The 14,612-nt window shown below is 53.0% G+C and overlaps 1 protein-coding gene across 3 annotated transcripts in view; it reads left to right on the top strand.

Annotated features, from left to right (window-relative positions):
* Positions 1-14,106, top strand: part of TANGO2 (transport and golgi organization 2 homolog) — a 38,367-nt gene extending 24,261 nt beyond the window's left edge. For all 3 annotated transcript variants that reach the window (XM_038575878.1, XM_038575876.1, XM_038575877.1), the window contains exons 4-9: positions 2,193-2,312; positions 2,834-2,948; positions 6,455-6,525; positions 9,834-9,987; positions 11,342-11,446; positions 13,035-14,106. In XM_038575878.1, coding sequence (XP_038431806.1) covers positions 2,193-2,312; positions 2,834-2,948; positions 6,455-6,525; positions 9,834-9,987; positions 11,342-11,446; positions 13,035-13,155 — 686 coding nt within the window. In that variant the 3' untranslated portion in view covers positions 13,156-14,106. The remainder of the gene's footprint in view (positions 1-2,192; positions 2,313-2,833; positions 2,949-6,454; positions 6,526-9,833; positions 9,988-11,341; positions 11,447-13,034) is intronic.
* The last annotated feature ends 506 nt before the right edge of the window (positions 14,107-14,612 follow it).

The raw sequence follows: 14,612 nt of genomic DNA, 5'->3' as shown, positions 1-14,612 counted from the left end.
TCTGCCTGGACCTCCTCTCTCTGGAGTGTCCTGGAGGCTTTCCAGTCATGGGGTTCGCCTTGTTTGTTTCTTTTTCTTTTTTTTTAAAGATTTATTTATTTATTTATTCAGAGAGAGAGAGAGAGAGGCAGAGACACAGGCAGAGGGAGAAGCAGGCTTCTTGCAGGAAGCTCGACGTGGGACTCCATCCTGGGTCTCCAGGGTCACACCCTGGGTTGCAGGCGGCACTAAACCGCTGTGCCACTGGGGCTGCCCACCTTGTTTCTTATCTCAGAGATCGCTGTCCTTTGTCTTTTGATGTGCAGTGTCTTGGAACCCATTGTTTCATGTATTTTATTTTCTGTGGTTTTATATAAGAGAGTAAATCTGGTCCCTATTGATGGCCAGATGTGGAATTCTCGTTTACTCTTCAATGGTTGATTTGTAGGAGTTTTTACGCATTCTGGATAGGAGTCCCTTGTTGGATAAATGTATTGCCTAATCATTTTCTTAATACATTTTGGCAAGCAGAATATTTTCTTTTAGTGAAGTGCAGTTTACTCTTTTTTCTATGGTTTATTCTGTTTGTGTTTTTGCCTACCTTAAGGCCATAAATATATTTTCCTCTTTCTGCTTCTAGAAGCCTTTTGATTTGGAGTTTTGTCTTTGGGCCTCTGATTTATCTTACATTTTTGTACATGGTGTGAGGTAGGGGTTGAGATTCATGTCTCCCCCCTCCACCCACACACACCTCTCCAGTTCTTCTAGTCTTATTTATTAAGTGGATACTCGTTTGCCTATTGCATTCCTATGGCAACTTGTTTGAAAATCAGTTGAACACATATGTGTGGGTCTATTTTGGACTCCCTTGTGTCCCATTGATCTGTTCGGCTGTCTTGATGCCAACATCACACTGTCTCGATGACTGCAGCTTTTTTAGCAAGTTTTGAAATCAGGCAGTGTTAAGTCCTCCAGTTTTGTTCTATTTCAGAACTTCTTTGGCCATCCTGGCTCTTTCGTGTGTGCATATAAATTTTAGTGTCAGCTTGTTAATTTCTATAAAACAGAAAGCTTGCTAGGATTTGAATTTGGATTTGGATTGTGTTGACTCTTTCGGCCATTTGGAGAGAACTGTCATCTTAACAATATTGACTCTTCAGTTGAAGAACAGGGCATATCTCTCTCTCTTAATTACATCTGCTTGACTTCTTTCAGAGCTGGTCTGTGGTTTTCAGTCTTTAGGTATTATACATTTTTCTTTAAATATTTTCCTACTTTTTGTTTTGTTTGGTTTGGTTTAATGGTATTGTAAATGGTATGTGTAAGTTTTCATTTTTCTGATTTTTGCCTTTATTTACTCAACAGTTCTAGTTGATTTTTAAAAATTAATTAATTTTTTTAGTAATATGTATATCCAACATAGAGCTCAAACTCAGGACCCTGAGATCAAGAGTTGCATGTTGTTCTGACTGGGCCAGCCAAGCACCCCCAGCAGATTTTTTTTTTTTTTGATAGATTCCTTTTAGATTTTCTTCACAGGTAGTCCTGTCATCTGCAAATAGAGACAGTTTATTTCTTCCTTTCTGATCTTTACATTTTTTATCTTACTGTTGTAACTTAGTATTATAAAAATGATATTTTAATGACTTACCTGCTTTTACCCCAGTATTCAGCTAAAATGACCCTCTAATCTAGGAAGACACTTTCCTATGGCTTTAAGGGCCTCACCGATCTGGTGGTAGGGCACTAACCATGGCCTGGGCCTATGGAGTGGGATTGAGGCAAGTGGGTGGGCCTGGATGTGCTCTGGACTCCTAGGGAAGCACCCACCCTGAGGGCCTGTATGTCTTGTTACGGGAGGGCAGCCAGTGGCCCTACACCTAATCCAGGATGTAGGATTGGGGGCTGGTGCTGTTGTGAGGATGGAGCTGGCACTGTGATCCCAGCCTGGCACTGATCCAAGCATTAGGATGCATTCCACACATGCCAGGTCCCACCACAAGTTTTCAGGGGCTCCCATGGGCATCATATGTCATCCGGGCGGGGGGCAGGTCCTCTCTCCTGTGCCCTATGGGCTTTGGGACTGCCTTGCCCTGAGTAGTTCAAGTCCCTGTTCCTTAGCCAGGGCTGCTAGGCTGAGTATGTACCTCCCTAGGACACAGGGACAGGGTGAAGGCAGGTACTACTGGTGGTGACACTATCATCTGTCACAGGGCTTGACATGGAGGAAGGTAAGGAAGGAGGCACGTGGCTGGGTATCAGCACACGGGGGAAGCTGGCCGCGCTCACCAACTACCTGCAGCCACGGCAAGACCGGGATGCCCGGGGCCGAGGTACCTTGGGGCAGTGGTGGAGGGGGCGGAGGGGGGGCAGGCTTTCCTTGGGCACATGGAGACACAGGAGGAGGAAAAAGGGGCCCTGAGGGCTGCTGGCTGGCATCACTGTGGGAGCCCCCATTGCCTGGCTCACACAGCACGAGCCTGCATAGACAGGGGAGGGGGACTTTCTCCACATTTGTGCCCCAGGCCACAGTGTCACTTCTGGCTGTTGTCATCATCCCCCCATCTGTCAGGTGTTTGCAGAGTAACACCCTCTGGGAAGACAGCTCCATGGACATGCAGGGTCCCCACTGAGGACTTTTTGCCTCCTGCTGTGCTTCCATTTAGGGTGTAATGGCAGAAAACAAATTAAAACCCAACACAGAGTTGTTGATGCAGACCTCCTTAGCTGCCAGGTCAATGAGGTATGGCTGGTGTGGTGGGTGTTTCGCCTGCACCAGCCCCATGTCAGTCTCCCCGGGAAGAGGGGCTCAGCCCTGCTGCCTTGGCCATGTGTGTCTGTCCCCTTCCCACAGGTGAACTTGTGGCCCACTTTCTGACTACAGACATGGACAGCTTGTCCTACTTGAAGAAGGTTTCTGCGGAGGGTCACCTGTACAACGGCTTTAACCTTATAGCAGCTGACCTGAGGTGGGTCTGCTGGGAGGGTGGCGGTGGCCCACCGGGCACTGCACAGGGCTGAGCTGTGGGCTTGACAGGAGTTGGGCTCCCACTCCGCCCCTCAGCTTGGGGTACTGTGGCAGCCTCTCTGGGCACATTGCACCCGTTGGGCGTGGTGAGGCTTCCTAGGGCCGACCGACTGTTGTGGAGACTCGAGGAATTGAGTCGGGGCTTCCTGTGGCAGTGTGAGGGCCGCTGGCTGCTGTGTGAGAACTGTAGCCTGACTGCGGTGGGCATCTCCAACCACAGGGCCCCCCCCCCATCCCCATGCCAGCCCTTGGCCCCTGAAAGCTCCTCCATGTGTCTGTGGCTAAGGAGTCCCGTGCTTTGGGGCCACACTGCACTTGCCCTGTTCTATGGGGTGCAGAAGTGCCCTAGGCTGGAGAAAGGAGGTCCAAGCACCACTGACTGGTATGGAGCAGCCCGGCACCCACTGGTGTCAGGTGCTGCTGAGCTCTGGGGCCTCAGGGTGCTTCCTCAGTGAGGTGTGTCTGAGCGTGTGGCATGGCGCATCTCAGGTTCTGAATGGGCTCGGTGGACAGCTCCCAGGGCCTGTCTGTAGTTACTGAGGGGCAATGAAGCCCTGTTACCAGAGGACATGGAGGCTCTGCTGCACAGCCATTTGGGAGAAGTCTTCCCCTACCTGGAGTCGGGCAGATAGCAAAGAGCAGAGGCAGGAGGCAGGGTCCCCAAGAGGCCTGGGGCCTCAGTGGACCTGCACTGGCGGAGAGGCAGGAGTCAGGTTGCTGGAACCCAGCAGAGGGCCCAGGTCATGTGGGGATGTGGCAGTTGGGGTGTTGCCAGATGCATGTGAGGCACATGTGGGGGTGGAGGCTGAGCCCTTCACGTGTAGCACCTGGCACATCCTCACGGCCACCCCCATGTGCACCTGCCGTGACTGAGCTCATACAGGCAGTTGACGTGGCTAAGACCCCTGCTGCTTGTGAGTTGGGGCTGGGGTCCCACAGTGCTGCCTCGGGCTACTGGCTGGGGTCTAGGTGCCTCTGGAGATGGTAGCCCCATCCCACCAAGAGGGCACAAAGTTGGGAAGGAGTGCTGCACTTGTGACTGTGATGCTTCTGGATACCAGCTTGCAGTATCTCTTTCTACCTGAGGAGCTGGCTGGCCACCACTGGGCTGTGGCCTGGCTTTTCCGAGTGTGTTTATCTCTGTGGCTCCCATGCCTGGACCTGACCGTGACCCTGCTGCACTGCCGTGGACCTCCACAGGGTTGCCTCTAGTCCAGGGCCTATTTCTCAGCAGGACCTGCTGAGTGCCACCTGAGCAGTGGGCACTGCCTGGGGTCCACTTCCCACTGTGGATGCTGAGCCTTGCAGTGATGTGATTGTTGGTGTTTGGTGCAGATCAGTGGGAGTCATGTGATGCCCTGGGGGGTGACCCCAGAGCCTGTGCCCAGGACTGCTGATCAGATGCTTGTGGACAGAGGTAGGGGGCATGGCTGGGGCCGCGTCCTAGGTGCCAGTCTCTTACCTGGCCCTTCCTACAAGTGTGCAGACAGATGTGGCGACAGCAGAGTAGACACTATTGACAGTCTTGGTGCATAAGACAGATCACAGCAGGTGGGGGAGTGGTAATGCCATAGCCATGAAGGGGTAGCTAATGTGGAGAGGCCCTGGCTAGGTGTCCTCACCTCTGATGCCCCAGGGCCCACGTGCATTTCTCACAGCAGGCTTCACGGAGTGGCTGGTGGATTCAGGTATTGGTGAGAACAGCCCCACAGGGCAGGTGGGGTGTCCTGTGCCCCCTCCTGGGGGACTTGCACTTTATAGATGCGGCCTTGGAACTGCAGCAGTTTGTGAATTTGTCCTTCAGTGAAGTGAGCATGCATCCTCCTTCCCTCCTGCCCTCCCCTCGTGTACCCTTGCTGCCCCAGAGGTCAGTGGATGTTGTCACCTTCCACCAGGAGAAGTGGTCAGTACTCTGTGATTGGCCTGTGACCAGACACCTGGCCTGAGCCTACCTCTTTCCACAAGGAGTCCCAGGCCCACTGTGCCTTGAGTGTCCACTGCATGTAGCATGCTCAGCCCCACTCCTGCTGCATGGGTAGATATATTGACGTGGAGGCTGCAGTGCCCTTGGGAGGACGTGGTGCTGGCATAGGCATTTGCTGCCCAGGGCCCTCTCCTTCACACCATGGGCACTCCTGGAGGGGAAGTTCCGTGCCTTCCTTGCTCCCTCTGTCCAGGGACCATTTTGCTGATCATTCTTTGTACATTTGATGCAGTCTGGGAGACTAGTAGCCCAGCAGGATTCAGTGCTCAGCAGCCATGTCAAGTGGTTGGGTGACGAGGGCTCCATGCTCTGAGTGGACACATGCATGGGCAGGTGGCTCCTGCAGGTGAGTTTGGGCCCCTCAATGCCTGAACAGGTCTCCTGGCTTCTGGGGCCACAGGGCTCCCTAGACACAGCCCTCAAGGACAGGTGGTGGCCAGGGCAACCAAATGGGTTATGCCCAAGGGCCAGCTGTGGAGGGCTGAGGCCTGGAGGTGGAAGGAGTCTGGTCAGCAAGCAGCCCCAGTGGTAGGTGCCTGGAGGAAGTCGGGGTCAAGAAGAAGAGAGCCTCATCACTGTTGTGGCTGGTCCCTGACCAAGCACGGCAGGAGTGGATGTCCAACCCACGAGTCTTCATGCTTTCTAGTTTTTTCCTATAAACAAAATTTCTGAAGTCATTAGCCAGATGTCTTAAGAAATGAGCTAGGGGCTGTGGGGAGCAAGAACATGAGCAGAATGTGAAGTCATTTGGGGCCAGAGTGGACACAGCGGAGGGACTCCCTGGCAGCCCCACCCAGCCCTTTCTTTGCAGTGGTTCATCCTGGAGGCTCAGGTCCCATGGGTGGCATTCTCTGCACCTACGGGAGGGCAGCTCACAGGCCAGAAAGAGTCCTTCTCTAGTTTGCAGAGAAGGCAATTCCTCTAGCAGGAAGATTTACTATGGTATTTAGAAATGGGAACATTTTTAGCTCTGAGCATTTTGAACTATTTTCAAATGCACACTCAGCACATAAAAGTAGGCAAATGTGATCTTTGGTGCTTTGTTCAGAAGCCTCTTTTACCCTGGGGCATCCCACTGTGTCTGGAGGTGTTCCAGAGATAGCTTGTGGGCGGGGTGGGGACTGGTGGCTGCGGGTACTTTGCAGTTATTAATGCAAATAGCCTGCGAGTACCTGTACCACTGGGGCATGTGGTGAGGCGGGGGGGGGGGGGGGGTCTTTTAGATGCTGCCCCTCCCAGGATGTTCCCAGGCCAGTGGTCTCTGTGGTGAGCTGGGTGTCAGGAGCCAGGGGTCTCCAGGATCCTACCAGTGAGGTCCTTGAGAGGCTGGGGCCCTGACTAGCTCCTGTCCTAGTTGCAGCGAGTCATTGTCCCTGTGCTGGGGATGGGACTGTGGAGACTGCCAGGCAGTGAGAGATTTGGATGCCTCATGGCTCCCATCTGACCCTTTCTTCTGTCCACAGCACAGAGAAGGGAGATGTCATTTGCTACTATGGAAACCGGGGGGAGCCCGAGCCAGTAGTCCTGGCACCAGGTAAGCCTGCTCTGGTGGGTGGCGACAGATAGGGGTGGCTTCTATGGTGACACTTCTGTACTTTTCAGAGACTAGGTCCCTGTCACATTTCTCTCCTGGGATTATGCTCTTTGGCCATTTGTGTACCTTATGGCCCCTTAGAGGCCCATGGCCTATGCCTGGTCCACATATCAGGCTGTCCACAGCCAAGGCCACCTTCCCCTAGTGCTGAGCCCATGACTGCCTGGAGAGAACTGAGAACTGAAACTGTGTCCACAATAGGACATGGAGGCCCCTCCTACCCTCAATTCTATACCTTGGCCCAGAGGCCTTTGTGGAAGCATCTGGAAACCACTCCTGTGATGCTTTGTCTCAGATCTCAGTGCCTGAGATTCTGTGACTGGAGATGCTTGTTTTCTGCCAAAGGGAGAAAAGGACGGGACAGAGAGAGGGAAAGTGGAAGGGAGGGAGCGAGGTCATTTCAGATACATTGTGTTGTTTCCCTGAGCTTGTTTCTCCAGTCATGTCACTTTTTAAAAATCATGTCACTTTTAAAATAACAGCTTTCTTGAGATGTAACTCACATATCATACAACCTACTCACTTAAACTATACCATTCAGAAGATCAGAGTCTATCTGCAAAGGTGAGCAGCTCTCACTGCGACTGAATTCCGTGACATTTTCACTCCAAAGAGAAACCCTTGTCCCCATTAGCAGTCACCCCCCCACCTGTCCCCTCTACCCCTCAGACCCAGGTAACCACTAACCTACTTTCTGTCTCTCTGGACGTGCTTATTCTGGACGTTTCGTATAAGCACAGTCATCCAATATGTGGCCTTTTGTGACTGGCTTCTTAGCACAATGTTTTCAAGGTCTGTCTGTGGTTGTATTATCACAAATTAGGGCTCCATTTCCATTTTATGGCTAAATGATATTCCATTGTCCAGTCCAGATAGTCTACATTTTGTTTTTCCTTTTATCTGGTTGATGGACCCACCCTTGGGTTGTTTTCAACTTTTGGCTACTGTGGAACATGCCGCTGTGAACATTTGTCAAAAAGTTTTTGGGGGGACCTGTGTTTCCCTCTCTCATGTGTATACCTAGGAGTGGAAGTGCTAGATGGTAAGGTAACCGTCTAATCCCTTTGGGGAACTGCTGAACTATTTTCCAAAGCAGTTGCACCATTAACGTTCCCACCAGCAGCATATGAGATTCCAGTTTTTCCACATCCTCACTAGCAGTTATTCTTTTCTTAATATTTTTAAATTAAAAAATTCTACATCCAATGTGGGGCTCAGACTCACAATCCCAAGATCAAGAGTCTCACGCTCTGCCGATGAAGCCAGCCAGGAGCCTATCTTTATGATTATGGCAATCCTAGTGGGTATGAAGTAGTGTTTTGTGGTGATTTTGATTTGCCTTTCTCTGATGGCAAAAGACGTTGAGCATCTCTTCATGTGCTTATAGGTCATTTATATATCTTCTTTGAAGAGATGCCTATTCAGATCCTTTGCCCGTTCAGATCCTTTGCCTGTTTTTTTTTTTAATGTTTTTTTTCTTTATTTATTTATGATAGTCACAGAGAGAGAGAGACAGAGACAGAGAGAGAGAGAGAGGCAGAGACACAGGCAGAGGGAGAAGCAGGCTCCATGCACCGGGAGCCCGACGTGGGATTCGATCCCGGGTCTCCAGGATCGCGCCCTGGGCCAAAGGCAGGCGCCAAACCGCTGCGTCACCCAGGGATCCCTTTTGCCTATTTTTAAATTGATTTGTTTCTATTTTTATATTTGAGTTGTAGGGGTTTTTTTTTGTTTTTTTAAGATTTTATTTTTTAGTAATTTCTGTGTCCAACCTGGGGTGGAACTTAAAACCCTGAGATCAAGAGTCGCATGCTCTTCCAACAGAGCCAGCTGGGTGCCCCAAGTTGTAGTTCTTTATATATTCTAGCTACCAGTCTTGTATCAGATTTATGATTTGCAAAAATTATCTTGCCTTCTGTTGGTTTTCTTTTCTTTTTTTAAATTTATTCATGAGAGAGACACAGAGAGAGAGGCAGAGAGAGAAGCAGTCTCCATGCAGGGAGCCTGATGAGGGACTCGATCATGTGTCTCCAGGATTATTACACCCTGGGCTGAAGGCGGCGCTAAACCGCTGAGCTACCAGGGCTGCCTTTCTGTTGGTTTTCTTTTCACTTTTTTGTTCATGTGTTTGAGGCACATTTTGAATTTTGGTGAAGTCCAGTTTATATATTTCTTTTTTGTTGTTGTTCGTGCTTTTGGTGTCATGTTTAAGAAATCACTGCCTAATCAAAAGCTGGTAGCTTTTCTCCTGTGTGTTCTTCTAAGGTTTATAGCATCAGCCTTTAAGGTTCAGAGGCTTCAGGACATTTTGAGTCAATTCTTATGTATGGTGTGAGGTAGAGATTCCACTTCAGTGTCTGCATGTGGCTGCCCAGGGGCCCAGGACCACCACTGGGTAGTCTTCCCTGCTGCTCTTACTGGATAAAACACAGTGATACCCCAGCCTGGTGGCCCAGGGGACCCAAGGCTGTCTTCCTTGGAAGTGGCTGCAATCACCTCAGACTCGGGATCCTCACCCTGTGAGGAATGGCAGCAGAGGGTGGTGGCAGCCTGTCTTCAGTGCATCTTTCAAGATCCATGCTTCTGAGTTCACCTGCCATTGCTGCCTGAGGCTCTAGGGGCCTCTCTACTTCAAGGCCAAGTGTTGTTTTTTTTTGTTTTTTGTTTTCCGTGAGTGAGAAACCCTTTACTTTTTTGCCACACATTCTTTTCACTCACTGTGAACTTGTTCTAAGAAAATTGCGCTGACCCTCTCATTCTCCACGTCAGGGTTCTGGCCAGTATAGAGTAGAGGGGGGCCCTGCCCCCTCCCATTGAGTTGAGGCCATTCTGATGTTGGCTATTTTCCCATCCTTGACCTTCTCAGGCAGATCCATACCTTACAGCTTTTTCCTAGCTTAGAGACAGGAGTGAGATGGGGAGGTGGTTCCTTCTTGAGGTTCCCCTTCTTCTGCCTACTTGGAATTCAGGTTGTTGATCCTCTATTATTCTGTCCATCAAGGATGCTTGGTACTTGGCACTTGAGCCTCAAGGCCTCCTGGGAGTGCTCTGCTGTGTTGAGTTCTTCACTCCTTGCCACACAGACAAGTCAGGAATCCACGTAGAGAAAGTGCTGCAGTGTGGGGTGGCCTGGCCTCAGTGTCCTCGGCCATACTCCTGGCCTCTTGCCCAGTGCAGGTGGGTGGGCATTTACCTTGAATTCCGACAGCAGGGCCCCTGCACTGGCTGGCTTGTCCCCCTCTCTGCAGGGACCTATGGACTAAGCAATGCACTGCTGGAGACGCCCTGGAGGAAGCTGTGCTTTGGGAAGCAGCTCTTCCTAGAAGCTGTGGAGCGAAGCCAGGCACTCCCCAAGGACATCCTCATTGCCCAGCTCCTGAATGTGCTCAACAATGACGAGGCGTGAGTGGGCAGATCATGCTGGGGCGAGCAGAGTATTCTCCTCCTCTAGCCCTGGGACGTAGAGGCAGGCAGGCAGGCTGTGCTGCCGTGGGAGGCTCAAGGAGGTGACTGGGGCCAGCTCCTCAGCCAGCGGGAACCTGATAGATACCCTATTCTTCATTCCTCTCCTAACTGCTCCCCTCCTGGACCAGTATACTTGGAAACTCAATGTTCTCAGAGGCTTGATGTGATCATGTATGGGGCAGAGAGTAGCTGGAGGTTCCCTATGTCTGCACACAACTAGTGGGGGATTCTAGAAAGCTCCAGGTGCCCCAGAAGCAAGCAGCTACCCTGGGAGTATGTCTGGGGGTTAATTGTCCTTCCTACATATTGTCCTACTGGTACTGTGGCATAGACACACCTGTCCTGGGAATCACCTGGGGGAAAGGAGCTCCTGACCCAACTTCCTTTAAGGTACCCCATTGGCTTCTGCACACAATACCTGCTCTAGGATGCCACCCCCTGGCATGTCCTGGCCATCCCAGCTGGGGGTCAGAGGTGCTGGCCAAGCTACCATCCTCCCATGCCACAATGTGGCCCATACTCAGGCCAGGCCACTCTCCTGCCCAGATGCCTCAGCAGCCCTTCAGAGGAGCCCCCATGAGCAGCCTCCCATTCCTTTCTGCTGGAACCCCTCCCTGTCCCTTGCTTAGTCTCTGTCTCCTTTTGGAACCATGAAGCAGGGCACCTTCAGCCCCAGCATAGCTGTCCCTCAGGGAAGCCCTCCTTGGGCTGGCCCGGCGTCCCATGCTCAGCTGTAAGTCCACATGGCCCTTGGTCACTGTCTGTCATCCTTGCTGGCCTGAAACGGGGTCCTGGCTGTTTTGACAGCTGTGGTCCTAGCACCAGCTTCAGTGGCTGGCAAGTTGCAGAGCTCGAGTGGGTTCCTGTCACATGGAGAGGTGCCCATAGGGTATCTCTTGGGGTAGGCAGGGTGTGTGTGTGGCCAGTGACCCCTCAGCCAGGCATCTGCCCCACAGCACCCCTAACCACTCAGACCTCACCAGGACAGGAAGGTGAGTTTGCTCTGAGAGACGGTTTTTGTCCTTCCTGGGGGGGCCTTGTACAGCTCTAACCAGATGGAGCCCCCAGACCCTTCCCCAGTGCCTAGCTCACAGGTGCTCTTGTCCCTGGATCCTGGGAAAGCTTCTGGTAGCCCTAGCAGGACAAGCTGGCCTGGTAATCACTCTCATTGGACCCCTCCAACTGCCTTGTGAGGCTGGTAGGCTCCTTGGGCACTGCAGGCCTTGAGGATGGCAGGTGGGGCTGCAGGTGGGTGGGTCGGGTGGCAGTGACCCCTCCTCTGTCCTTCCAGGCAGCTGCCAGACCCGGCCATTGAGGACCAGGGCAGGGAGTACGTGCAGCCCTTTCTGAGCAAGTATGCTGCTGTGTGTGTGCGCTGCCCGGGCTATGGCACCAGGTACGAGGGGCTGCTGGGTGCATTCAGTCCTGTCCCATGAGGAACCCAGCCCTCCCTGAGCTCTAGGGATCCCAGAGCCTCTGCCCTCTCTAAAAGCAGCTGCCATTTTAGCCTGGGGGGCTGTTGGGCCAGCAGACACCATAGTTGATGGTTTTGCACGAAATGCTCGTCGGCTCCCAGGGGTACTGCAGGAGTGGCTTCTGGGCTTGTTCCTGCTCCCTACACGGTCTTGAGGGGCCTGGAATGGCTATGGATGCACGCGGGGTTGGTAGATCCCCGGGGGCCCAGAGGTCCCGCTGCCCAGCTCTTCCCCCCCACCCCCTTCGCCCTGTGTCCTTGGGTCTGTTACATTTTCTGTGTGACCAGGGCAGGAATTAGGCATCTCAGCCTGGGGACATTGCCCCAGGGCATCTCAGCCTGGGGACATTGCCCAAGAAAAAGGCAACTTCTGGTCTCAGCCACAAGGGGAGAATGCCTGGGAAGGAGAAGCTGTTGAACGGGTGTCTGCTGTCCCAGCAAGTTCCCTGTCTGCCCCTCTCCCTCCGAGGCAGAGGAAGATTGGCTGTGTGTGTCTGGGAGACCCAGCCCATCCTTATGGTTCTGTCTAGGGTAGCCCACATGCTGTACTTGAAGGTGTTTGGGATGTACAGAGGAGGGTGGGCTACTGGACCAGCTAGGATGCTCTAGGAGTGCTGTTGCGCACCTGGCCCACCTAGCCTGGAGGCGGATTGTGACCTCATGCACAGCAACATCTGCCTAGACTTGGCGTGCACCAGGCCCCGTGGGCACCAGCCTGGCTGGTGACCTGCAGTAGACTGTGATGTTTCGGCCAAGATCTTGGGGGCCCGTGGCCACCAAGGACACAGGGATGGGGTGCCTGGGTGGTGACAAGTGCTGACTGATGCCACAGTGATATCACATGTACTCTGGGTGCGTGATGATGTCACAGGTTTGGTTTTCAAGTTAAGGTTGGCCTGAGTCAACCTTTCTTCCACCCTCCAAAAAATGACAGCTTAGAGCCCTCTATCTGGGGGATGGGATGGTAGGCGGGACCAGGGTGGTGTCAACGACCAACCCTGATGCTCCAGGGCCGGAGCATTGTATGCCTGAATGGTGGCCTTTCCATTCTCAGGCTTTTCTCTTGGCAGGTGGCAGGGCATCAATTCTCTCAAGCTTCTGTGTCACAGACTTATTTTCTTGACTGAGTTACATACTCACGGGTACTCATGTGCTTGAGGTAGAGTGCCAGTTCTGCTCCCTGGATAGGTGTGTGGCTGCTGGGTCTAGGCCCAACTGGGACCACCAGTCTTTAGCATGTGTGTGCCCACTCTGGGTGTCAGCCTGCACTGGGGCTTCTTGGGCACCGGTCCCTGCCCTCTCGCAGGAGGAGACAGGTACCAACAAAGTGAGGATTGGCCTTGGGGAGGGCTGGCAGGAGGAAAGAAAGTACACTGAACCTTTGGGATGGGTAGTGGTGGGGGGAGGACAGGAGATAGTTCCTGGTGACAGAGGCCCCATTTGGGGCTCGGCCAGGCAGGCAGGGGGCTGAGGGCAGAGGGCTGAACACGGGCCCCCTGCTCTCTTTCAGAACCAACACGGTCATCCTCGTGGACGCAGACGGGCACGTGACCTTCACAGAGCGTAGCATGCTGGACAAGGACCCCTCCTGCTGGGAGACCAGCACCCACGAGTTCAAGCTGCAGAGCTAACCCCTCTCCCTGGGTGTGGCCATTGGGCTCCTGGAAGGCCTTGCCTCAAGAACCAGTGTGGATAGGAACCTTCCATAGCCACATGCACTCCTGTGACTTGTCCAGCATCCCCCAGGACCAGGGCCCTCTAGTGTTTCTGTGACCTGTCTGTGTCCTTGTGTCCAGCTCAGGGTCTGCCCTTACACTGGTGGGAGGGACAGAGTCCCACAGTAGGCCTGGGGCAGGCCCAGGTGTGCTGTGTGTGTGTGAAGGCACCTGGGCCTGCCCCTGTCCAAGCACAGAGGCACACACTCAAGGCACATGTTTCCATGCACACCTGTAGGTGCACAGGCACCATGCACACCTGCATACACATGTACAGGCAACAGATAGGTGCACACATGTTCAAATGCACACACGGTTCCGGGCATACACACATATGCATGCTAGACAGGCAGAGACGTGCCTCTCACACACACAGGTGCTTCTGGCCAGTGGGTCTTTGCCTTGATCAAGAGAGAAGGATATAGACTTTTGGTTAAAAGTGGTTCTCCTTCTCCTGGGCATAGTCCACTTCTGGACAACTAGACTTGCTCTTGGAGAGGAGAGGCCTCATTTGGAATGAGAAATGAGAACAACCCAAGGAAAACCCACTGTCATAACAGAAGCATAGGCTGGTTGGTGGTCCTTTGTGCTCTGGGGGGGTGTCTTATATGTGCATGGAGTGGTCCCATAGGGGGAGGGGGTGGTCCTGCATGATGCACCAGGGGTCCTGTGTATGCTGGGGCACCTTGGTAGGCTGTCAGGCACCTACCTGCCCATTGTGGGGTCATGGGTCTTGGGTAGGCCCTCTCAGCGAGGGGACACAGCCAACCCTTGCTATTTCCCTTTTTCTTGGGGAGTCAGACTTCGTAGAAATCTGTACTTGAATGTGAGACCTTGATAATAAAACTCTAAGGCTGTGGTGAGTCAGTGCATTTCAGGTCCTTGTGTGATGGGGGACAACTGTACAAGGGGTCAGCGGGGCTGCTTTCCTGGCCTGCAGGAGCTCCCAAGGCACGCTCACCAGAACAAGCCTCTTCCCATGTTCCTCTTTTGCTCATGGGTTTCTGAGCACCATAGGTCCATCACCCCGTCCATCTGTCTGTCCTTGGTCAGAGGCTGGGGTTCGAAAGAGTGTGTGTGCATGGGACACGGCAGGTGCCAGTCACAGGGCCTCCTGAGCTGGGCTGAGGAGGCCAGGGGATGGTAGGAATGGATGGGTTTCAGGGCAAGGGGGCAGGTAGAGTCCGTGTCAACCGCAGTACCCTGGTTTTGGGCAAGCACCTGGGAGTTCTTGTCCCTCACCCAGGTTGAGCATCAAGGGGTCCCATGTGTGTCTAGTGCTGACCTGCAACTTGGCCTTCTCAGGGCCAGTGACAGCTTGGGGTAGGTTGTGGACCTGTACCAGGCCCCACTTGCCTCAACCCTTCTCTCCT

Source organism: Canis lupus, chromosome 26 (genome assembly GCF_011100685.1).
Source record: "Canis lupus familiaris isolate Mischka breed German Shepherd chromosome 26, alternate assembly UU_Cfam_GSD_1.0, whole genome shotgun sequence".
NCBI lineage: Eukaryota > Metazoa > Chordata > Mammalia > Carnivora > Canidae > Canis > Canis lupus.
Note: the sequence above shows the minus strand (reverse complement) of the source record. Positions and strands in the feature narration are given on the sequence as shown.